The sequence below is a fragment of the Nomascus leucogenys genome, chromosome 14, assembly GCF_006542625.1.
Source record: "Nomascus leucogenys isolate Asia chromosome 14, Asia_NLE_v1, whole genome shotgun sequence".
Taxonomy (NCBI): Eukaryota; Metazoa; Chordata; class Mammalia; order Primates; family Hylobatidae; genus Nomascus; species Nomascus leucogenys.
The window spans coordinates 54,892,896-54,904,214 of record NC_044394.1 but is presented as its reverse complement, the minus strand read 5'-3'; the positions used below and the strand labels follow the sequence as shown (position 1 = coordinate 54,904,214).

Here is an 11,319-nt window from a genome sequence, read left to right as displayed (position 1 = left end):
GGTTCTCTAGAGGGACAGAACTTCTGCAGCATTGTTTCTAACAGGAAAACTAAGAAACAATCTGTATATCTTTCCATTTATTCTCAACTAAAACGTTTTGGTACATCCAAACACTGAAATACTACATATGCACTACAAAAAAACACTGACTTAAACTGACATAGGTATACAATAAACAAGGAAAGTGTGATGTTTGTAGTATGATGTTAAGTAATTATACAATAGTAGATATAATATTATCCTGTGTGTATATGATAGAAAAATATATTAGCTGAGAAAGAATATTTTCCAGTTTAGATTATATAAATCCTATAATTTTTATGGCAAAACATGTAAGAATTTTTAAAATTATATATTTTTAAATTAAATGAATGGAATTCTCCACTTTGACAATTTTTAAGTGTATAATTCAGTGACATTAATTGCATTCACAAAATTGTGCAACCAGCACCACTGTCTAGTTGTCAAATTTTTTATCAACCCAAACAGGAATTCTGTAACCATTAAGTGATAACTCCCACTCTCTCCTCCCCCGAGCCGCTAGTAATTTTTAATTTCTTTCTGCCTCAGGGAATGTGCCTAATTTATTAATAAATATTCCATATGAGTGTAAGCATACAATATTTTTGCTTCTGTGTCTGATTTATTTCAAGTATATTTTGTTTTATTATATTTTTGCCACAATAAAAAAAATTAAATGGATTGAGACACTGAGAATTTATGGGCAATAAATGTACATTCATTTTATTTGCAACAGTTGTTTTTCTTTACCCAATCTAACACAATCCTGCTAAATTTTCTGATTCATTTGCTTCTGTATTCATAAATCAACGTTTCATATTGCTCTGCTGCAAACGCTGCTTGTTGGAAGCATGTGAAAGTCAGCAACTGCATGTCAGCTCTGCTTCCACCAGGCCTATCTTCTTACCGCCGCTTCTGACTTTAGGGTGGTTTCTGTGGCAGTGGTCCTCCTGTCACTTTTGGACAAGACACATTTTGCATTGAAGTTGTTGCTTGCCTGACGTCCTATCTTCCTAGGTGTTTCACAGGACACTTTTAGGCTGACTTTTTCAGTTGGGATTCTGAAACCACAAGTTGTACAAGAAGCGTGGTGCCAACATTTGTATCCGGTGAGGCCTCACACTGCTTCTACTTGGTAGAGATGAAGTGGAGCCAGCATGTGCAAAGATCACATGGTGAGCGAGACAGAGAGAGGGAGAAGGAGATGCCAGGCTCTTTTTAACTACCAGTTCCCCTGGGAACTAACAGAATGAGAACTCACTCATAACTGCAAGGACAGCACCAAGCAATTCACGAGGGATACATCCCTGTGACCCAAACACCTCCCACTGGGCCCCACCTCCAACACTGGGAATCAAATTTCAACATGAGATTCAGAGGGTCAAATATCCAAATGATAGCAGATGGATAATGACTTTTTCTACAGGTCAGAGAATAAAGTTATATGGATCTTACAGCAGAGAGAGAACCATCAGTTGATATCTGAACCACTTACCTTAAGATTTTAATAAACAAAACATAAGTCCATCATAGTTTTATTTCTAAGAAATAAACTTGCATATAACCCAAACATAACAACTCTGGTATTATATCAATATAGCTATAACATTAATGCAGCAATTATATAACACAAAAGTGTTATGATGACATGGGAAATGTTCGTGAACTGTGAGGTGAAAAGATACAGAAAATGACTACGCCTACTGATACTACCTTTGAAAAAGGACCCATAAAAATACATTGAATATAAGTTGGCTAAAGAAAATATTAACTGCAGTACTTTCTTACAGATTATGGTTATCTTCTTCCATATAATTTTAATATGTACTAAAATTCACATGTATTTATTTTATAATCAGAATGTCATTATAATTAAATGTTATGCTGTGCCATTTCATCAGTTTATCAGATCTTCTTATAGTCAATGTCACATTAAATTAGAATCGGAGTAAATAATGTTTAAAAATAGCTGATACATTTGAAGTTCAGGCTAAAAAACTCATATTTTTATTTGTAAAATGTTCTCAGTGTTAGCTTTACTGATAATAACCAAAAACCAACCTAATATTATATGATTTTTAAATTATTTTTAAGCACAAAATAGACCCATGTTGGGGATGAATAACATGTCTGATTTTGTTAATTTTTGTCTACTACTTTTCCCTGTATTTCCTTGTTTCCTTCATCCTAAAATTTTTAAAAATGAAAACTTTAATCATTATTGAATGTTTAAACTATTAAATGTTTTCTTTTGTTAACTGAAGTAAAAGGAAACATTCTTGTAGAATTATGGAAACTAACAATGTAGTAGGACCTAAAATTGAACGTTAGGAGGTTCTTCATTTTAAGGGTCTTCCTGTGGGAGAAGTTTCCATTGAACTGTTGTATCAATTTTATCATCAACATTTCCCAGCTCCTGCTCTTTACAGAGTTCTAAGAATACCTAAGTAAGAGAAAATTAAAAAGATACAAAAATGTCAGGGTGTGTCTGAAAGATGGATTCACAGAGGTCATCTGGATGGTGCTCACTTGTTCAATGCAAACCCACCTGCTCCAGGGTAGCCTGAGAGAGGCTGTATTCCTCCAGGTTGAAGGTCTGTTTCACTGCATTTAAAGAGACTGACATTAGTGGCTTATATATTTTTCACCAAGTGTTTGTAAAGTCATACAACAGAGACAGTAACTTCAAATTGTTTAGATACTGTAAGATATAGGCCAAATAATTACATTTTCTTGAAGGATAAATTAAAGAAGAGTGCTGATATGGCTAATAAAAGATAGCCATGCATGAACATATTCAGTTTCCTATAAACTCGAAAAAGCTCCTTGTGTCCTATTTTAGTATTATCCTTTTGATTCTTTACATGTATGCTTTGGACTCCAAATCAGCTGTTGAGAATAATTTATTCTATATTTGTAAATCTACAGAGAAGTCCACTCCATGCTGGCTCCCTTTTCACACTTGTACATTCTGCATCAATAGCCATAAATACGCAGTGTCTCTGGAACTAGTTCAGAAGCCCCTCTTCAGTAGCGACTTGTTACACTTCACCCCTCTGTGTTTTATTTCGCTAACCTTCACTCAGTCCTCCAATTGTTGCCTCTGTACATTTGCTCCTGGTACCTTGGCTTTTAGAAACATAGAGACCTCAAAAGCTCTCCTTAATATTCTTTGGGACAACATTCTCATAATTATCCTTCAATTCTATGCACTGGTATCATGGTAAGAAACAGCCCTGGTACCCCAATTCAATCCTGCAGGATAGAGTAACATGACTGACTTGTGGCTGGGCTTCCTGGTCAGCACAGGAAGAATCAGGTGGAGCAAACCCACATCTAGGACCACCACTTCATTTCCTTTGAGATTGTTATGACTGTCCTGGTAGGGATTTTTCAAGTTTTGATGGATTATTTCATTGTTCTACTTGAAATTACATAGTCTATATTCTACATGGAAATATGCAACCAATACATAAAGTCTTATTTATATATACCCAAACTTACCTGCCTCTAACTTGAAAAAGGCCCGAGATAGAGGGTGGACATCCTCCACAGGTAACTTATACGCCATTAAAGAGGAATATCTGTCAGGAAGAAGAGTGAGATTTATTACTAAGCTTTAGTGTGATAACACTGGGGAGGAATTAATAGGCAAAGTAAAATAATTTTTCATAGTGTTCTTTAAATAAGTGTCTGATTTCATACAGCATGAATGGGTGTGAAATTACAGATTCAATCATAAAAATAGTTATAACAACAAAAATCTGGTTGCCTCTAATTTTATGTTAAAGATAAATTCTGAGAAATAGCTCTGATTAAGAATCTTTCCCACTCAGCCTGAACTTTCTTATTGTGCTATATTTCTTACTTACTCTCAAAAAGCAACCTTCCTAGAATGTTTACATTACCTTTCCCCTCTCTCATAGGAGAGATTGAGATTTAATTTTCAATCTCTCCTGTAAGAATTAAAATATGTTGAACTCTCTCCTGCTAAAAATATTTCTTTCTTGACCTTCAGACCCCCTTTCATGTTGCACAATCCAATGAACACTCTTCAGTCCTCATTTTGCAAACTTTTCAAAAGCATTAAATAAAATTGTACACACCCTCCTTAAAACAAACACACTCTTTCTCTCTTAGCTTCTGAGACAACCACACTTAACGATTTTCCTTCTAACTCTCTAGGCCTGCACTGCTTAATAGAGTAGCCACTAAATCCATGTGGCTGTTTACATTTAAAGTAATTAAAATAAATAAAATTGAAAATTCAACTCCTCATTCACACTAGCCACATCTGAAGTACTCAGTAGTTACATATGTGTAGTGATTACCATCCTGGACAGCACAGGTAGGACATTTTCATTATCACAAAAATTCTACTGGCCAGTGCTGTTCTAGATACTCCTCAGTATTTGTTGGTATGGTTGTGGTGGTACTGTCCACACAGGGAGATTTATTTTCTTCCTCAATCCCATCTCAAAGCTGAGAGCTCCTGGGGTTCATCCTAGCCCCTCTTGACTTCCTATCTCTCTTGTTGGCCTCAACATTCTCCTAGTTTAATGGTCTTCTATACAGTAAAAAATCCCCGACTTTGTTTGTTGCCAGACCAGATCTCAATGACCTCTTCCTTCTCTTGTGAGCCACAGGTCTACAGCTCTGTACTTTGGCATCTCCACTTGGATATCTCTTTACACATCAACTACCTGAGCCTTTGTTTCATCCTTCACATTTGTAGAATTCATTCTTGACCTAAGTTCTTTAAACATGCTGTTACTTGGAAACAGTGTCTGTTACTCCCACTCTTCAGCTGACCAAACCCTGCTCAGTCTTAAAGTCCTACCTCAATGTCATATCCTCATTTATTTGTATCTTCATTTGCTTAATATCCTCGCCTCCAAAAGGAAGAACCTTGTCTATTTTGTTGACTATTCAATACATAGCCGGCAGCAGATAATAGGTGTTCAATAAATATAATAAATATTATAAAAATAAATGAGTAGAAATAGTATACAAGAAAATTCTGTTCATCTTTCAATTAAATTCAGCCTCATTCTGCTATTCACAAGGGTTTGATTACCATTACTTGTAACCCATGGCTGACCACATACAACTTTAAAAGAAACATTGGGAGGATCAAATGATTTATAATTGAATAATTTAGGATAGAGTCAATCCTTCTCAAGCATGGAAGTTTGTGTTACGGAGCTCTTGATGCAATTTATATTCAGCAAAATCCTGTAGGTGAAAGCATTGTTTTCATTGTCTGTTTTTTAAAAATCATTAAAAAGTTGGTAGTTTAATTTGTCTGTACTTTGTTCTTAATCTCCAAGCCATTCCACCATTTACACACATATATGAATGCACACACACACACCATTCACCTTTTCTGAGGTCTAAAACACTCACTGAAAATAACTGTTTAGTTTTTGTAATGCATCCTAGCAATCCTCAACAGCTTGTTTTGTGTCCACTCTGCCTTTCTCTTCCTGTTTAGACTAGCACAAAACTAATTGATGCTAATACTGGAAAACACTCATACTTGTCACTCAAACTAAAAACATCCTTTACCTTTCCTGCCGAGCAGCCTGTGGGAAAAGCTTCAAAATCTCTGTGTGGAGAGCTTCCACCTGGGTAAATTTTTTATTTTTATTTCTAGTAAATAATATTTACCAAACTTGTTTTTCAGATGTTGAATGGAACCAATACACCTAGTTCAGGGGAAATAAAGAAAAAATACTTGTCTCTTAATTTCTTCCTCGGTTCTCACTGTAGAGGAAGGTGTTTAATTATACGTTAGGGAGCTGTAGAGCATCAGCCGTTCATAGCAAGCTGAAACTCTCTCTATAAGAACATGCTAGTCCCTTGCTGGCTCAGGACAGGCACCCACCTTAGCGTTCCTGACACCATCATGGCCATACGGTCACACACAGTCTCAGCATCTGACATATAATGGGTGGTCAAGAGGGTGCCCCTCTCCTTGTTTTTAATGGTAGCCTGAAGTATGTGCCTAAAGATAAAGTAAGGGATTGTTTGCATATAGAAAGTAATTTTGGAAAATAGATAAATAGAAAAAAGCAGGAAATCTAAAGAGAAAATATTATGTTAGGATGCAAGAAGCCTGTGCAACATGGTGAAACCCTATCTCTACATAAAATTTTAAAAATTAGCCAGGCATAGTGGCACATGCCTGTGGTCCCAGCTACTTGGGAGGCTGAGATGAATGGATCGCTTAAGCCCAGGAGGTCGAGGCTGCAGTGAGCTGTGACTGCACCACTGTATTCCAGCATAGGTGATAGAGCAAGACCCTGTGTCAAGTAATACAAATAAATAAATAAATAAATAGGCTACAAGAGAAAATCTTTGCCATAGAGAAAAAGAATAAAAATTGTGCTACATTACCTAATGATAGTACCATATTAATAGGCTTCATAAAAAAGAAGAGTATTGGTTAAAATAATGCACTACTGGGGAAGAAAAGTAGAAAAGCTGGAGTAAAAAATAGAGAAATATCACACTATATGACTTTCAATAAATTAAAAATGAAATGGAAAAATAAAAAGACAGGGGGAAGAGGAATAAGAAAAGAGAAATCCAAACAAATATAATCAAGAGTTTATTTGGGTCTTAAAATACCTATTTTTTCCCTCCTGCAGGAATTTTGAATGCTATATTAGGTTTCACTGAATTACATAATAGAAGATGTGCACATCAAAGGTTAATGGAGCAAAATGTAACAAAGAAACAAAACAAAAACAAAAACAAAAACAAAAACCTAGAGGTATTCTCTTGACTCTTGACACTTAATATTCACTCTCCTTACCACATTTGCTGCTGCCCCTCGGGGTCCATCCTGGTGAACGGCTCATCTAGAAGCACCACTGATGGGTTCCCCAGGATGCTCAGCACAAAGCACAGCTGCAATGGGAGGAACAGCCCATGGGCACCCAGCCACGGGCACACAGGGAAACCCTGAGCCTGGCGCATACCTTTCTCTATTCCCTCTGATAGAGTTTTCACGGGAGCCTTAAGTTGTTCCTGGAGCTTGAGAGCTTCCACCAATCTGACAAAAAACAGTGTGATTATACATGAAGTATATGGCAAATGGACCTCTCTAAAACAACTATAGGAAACTCTAAGCACTATTATTCTAGATAGTAAATTTAAGCTTCCTTAACATTTTCATAAATGCTAAATCTTATGGTTTGGTTCTTATTCAGGTATTTCAATCATTTTATTTGCATGAAAATTTAAAGACATTGTTTATAATTTCCTTTTTACATATAATAAAGAAATGACATATTTTTCCCTTCCTCCTGCTACAAATTGTGAGACTTCTCTCTGTACTGTGAAATGCTGAGAGCAGCACCTTCTTTGCCCAGTCGTTTCACAGCTGCATACAACTCCAAGTGCTCTTTCATTGTAAGCTTGGGCCACAATGAGTTCTCCTAAGGGTAGTACCCCAAGAACTTGAGGCTGTTGTCATGCTGTTGCCTTACTGATGCTCTGCTGCCTTGTAACATCACCTACACAAGACAATGAATGTCACATCCACTTTTGGTTTTTGCTCCAATCCCCCTTCTACTAAAGGAGATAAAAGCGGCCATTAAGCTACAATATTTTTTTAATACGCAAGAGAAATTTTATAAATTCTTTCATCTATTTTTTAAAAAGATATTTGATTTACTGATAGGAATAATAGAAGGATGTCATCAATATTTAAAATAAAATTTCCTTCACATGTCACATACCACTCCTGCAGTTGGCTTTGTGCACCCAGTTATCATTTTAATGGAAGTACTTTTACCAGCTCCATTGTGTCCTAGTAATCCCAAAACTTCACCTGGAAGAAAGAGTCACCATCAATATTTGAATGTTCAAGGTTGACTAATCTAAAATTGCTTGGTTGGTTGCATAACATTTTGAAACAAAATGACTTTTTTTATTTTTCCAGCGACAGAGTTTCGCTCTGTTGCCTAGGCTGGACTGTGGTGGTGTAATCATTGCCTGCTGCAGCCTCGATCTCCTGGGCTCAAGAGATCTTCCTGCATCAGTCTCCCAGGTAGCCAGAACTACATGCATGCACCACCACACCCAGCTAATTTTTAAATTTTTTTGTAGAGATGGAGTCTTGCTATGTTTCCCAGGCTGGTCTCGAAATCCTGGCCTCAAGCCTCCCACCTCAGCCTCTCAAAGCATTGGGATTAGAGGCACGAGCCACCGTGGCCACCCCAAAATAACATTTCTGAAACAAAAGCTTAGTTAGCACCTTGAAAATTCTCCTGTGTTACAACATTAATACAGAGAATCAGGGTCTTCTTAATCCAAGATTGGGTTTCTTGCCATTTGAATTGGGACATGATTTTGAAGTAGAAAAGACTTATCTGCTGACATGTGAAGAAGTTTTATAATTACTCATTAACTAGGATATATGAACAATCTCAATGAATAAAAATTTGTCCCCTTCGTAGTCTTAAATCTAGAGAATAAGGAACATTATAATAATAATAAAAGGAACAATTATTCAAACCTTTTTTAACACAAAAGGAAACATTTCTGATGGCTATTTTCTTCTTTCTTGTTGAAAAGCAACTTCTCTTTGTCTCATAATATTCTTTGTGTAAACAGCTTGCAGTTATGACTGGTTCCTGGAAAACATGACAAAGCATGATTTCCCTGTTAAATTTCAGATACTTTACAAATTGATGTTTTATTTTCCATTCCCTAGTCTATAAACCCAACTAAATTTTAGGCCAAACTGAAGAGCTTTAGCCTCTTTTTTTGAATAAAATACCCAAATGTATGTTCATAAATAAGGGCTACTTAATCAACTACTAATAAAATTAATTCCTAATCAAATACATTCCCTTTGCATTATGCTAGCATCTATCCTTGCCCTTTCCACAATTTCATTCCCAGTTTATTTCTTATTGATTTCCATGCATTGTAAATTCATTTGCTCTTGTTCATATGCTATTCAGTTATTAATATTACAAGTATACTATAATACAAAATGAAATTGCAACCTTGAAAAATGTGCGACTTTGCTAAAATTGATTAAAAAATCAGAGAACTTGTTGATTATACTGATGAATGAGGAGCTGGAAGAGTAAGACCCACAGAAAACTGAGGAAGAAAAAATTAAAAGAATGAGGACAGGGTAGTTAGTTTTGAAGAGAATAATTTGAATATAAGCTATAAATAGAAATATTTAAAAAACTAAAGCAGCTTTCAAAATAAAAACCAACATCTCATCAATTCTACAGGACAAACTATCTGAGGATTTTATTAAGGGTCTTATCCCTGCTATTCACCTCCTCCAAGTTTGAAGCAGTGAGTGCATTTGCTGCTTGGACTCTTTCAGCTTGAACATCTTCATCTTCTTCTTTGGGCTCTTCTGGATTGGGATGAGTTTCTCTACTCCGTGGAGAGATTCTACAGAGGAAATAAAATAACATAAAAATGCAATTTGGGCACAACTGTTAAGAAAATGTAAATCCCTATAATTAAATTATTATCTTTTTAAAAAGACTATCACATCATTAATTTATTGCCTACAAGATTCTTCTTGGCAGTAATAACACCTCCAGTAGCCAAGTCCCTTGAAATCTTCTTTGACTATTTCTTCTCTTTAAAACATTGTATCCCATCTGTCAACTGGCTCTGTCGCTTCGTTCTTTTAAATCACTCAAATGTAGACATACGGGTCTTTTAGTCTGTCACCATCCAGATCATGACCACATTCCTCATAAAAGATCATCCTAATTGGTTTTATATGGAACCAGTTTTTACTGTATCTTCTCCTTAGGGACCCATAATGGCCACAACCAGGAGAAAAGCAAGCTTTGATGCTTAAACACTACTTACAGAGATGTACAGGGCAAAAACTCATCTTGCCTAAAATCAGAACCTATGACTTAGAAACTAAATATCCCTGCATCCAATCTAATTCTGTTTTCTTTTTCTGAAAATAGCACTGTACAACATGCTTAGCCAAGTGTTGGGTAGTAAATCCATTTTAATAAACTGATGTTAAACGTACTGCAATAAAGACTAAATATTTAAGATCACAACAGGAGGATTACTTGAGGTCAGGGGTTTGAGACCAATCTGAGCAATATAGCAAGATCCTGTCTCTATTTTCAAAAATAAAAACAAATAAAATTATAAATTTAAAAAGGTTAAATATTTAAATTACGTTCAGATCTCAATTAGTATTCTCCCAACCTGAAACCCTGTCTCTATTTTCAAAAATAAAAACAAACAAATAAATAAATGAAATTATAAATTTAAAAAGACTAAATATTTAAATTACATTCAGATCTCAATTAATATTTTCCCAACCTGAAAACTGGGTCTTTATTCATTATTTCATTTCCATACTTCATTTCTAGACACCTTATGACAAAAAGGAAAATAATACTCTGAAGGTATGGCTAAAAGAAAAGAAAAATAATTAGAATTAGCATCACCATGGCATTCACACTCAATGGTCAATATTTGTCCATTTTTTTGTCACAGAAGATTTGATCATTTTCTTATAAATTTGACAAACAACTTGTAAAATACTTCTCATGTGGAAGAAAGGTTTATTCAAACTCACCCTCCCACTGACAAAGAATTAAAAACCCACGTTAATTTTTTTAAAAACTTTTAAAATCATAGAAGAGCTAATAAAATAGTATGGGCTTTTTAAGCCAAATCTAAGTGAATATAGGAGATAGGTTTAGCCCCAAAGCAACTCTTGTCCTAGAGTTACTCTTTATCCTTGAAATACTAAAACTTCCATTTTCATGCCATTCTTCATGCTTCCAGGAGCAGAAGACAGAAGAAACTGTTGAAGCATAGAGTTTTCCCCAAGCAAGGGGTAGATAGGTCACTCTTTCTCTAATAAAGGATGGACCTCAAAGGGTTATACTTTTAGTGAGGGGTGAAAAGAACCCTCAGGATATTGCTAACATCATTGCCTTGAGTGCTCATCATGGAAAGAGAAAGTGAAGGTGGAAATACAAGCCAGCTTTTACACAGACTTGGAGCCCAGATTCACATCACTGGATGGTCGAAACAAAATCTCAAGCCTAGAACATGGTTTAACATGGTACCAGACTGGTAGTGTCCCTGTGAACTTGACAGGAGCAAACAAAATGTAATAGTTATTCCAGAAACAGACTCTACATAATAGGCAACTGATATATGAATAGAAGTAGCTCTGAATATCAATGGGAAAGGCACAGACTTTTCAATAAACAGTTGTCTCAACTGCTGGGACAACTGGACATCCTTAAAGATAGAAATAAAACA

General features: G+C 35.6%; 1 protein-coding gene across 1 annotated transcript; it reads right to left on the bottom strand.

The window, feature by feature from the left end:
- Window positions 1-1,539: 1,539 nt before the first annotated feature.
- Window positions 1,540-10,448, bottom strand: LOC115838405 (ATP-binding cassette sub-family A member 10-like). Its single transcript, XM_030828405.1, is given in 12 exon segments — window positions 1,540-2,464; window positions 2,570-2,625; window positions 3,526-3,605; window positions 5,590-5,656; window positions 5,659-5,729; window positions 5,909-6,028; window positions 6,842-7,081; window positions 7,366-7,544; window positions 7,770-7,861; window positions 8,549-8,666; window positions 9,333-9,453; window positions 10,363-10,448. Coding segments are annotated over 12 exon segments (1,287 nt in total). The 5' UTR covers window positions 10,407-10,448; the 3' UTR covers window positions 1,540-2,365.
- Between the last annotated feature and the right edge of the window lie 871 nt (window positions 10,449-11,319).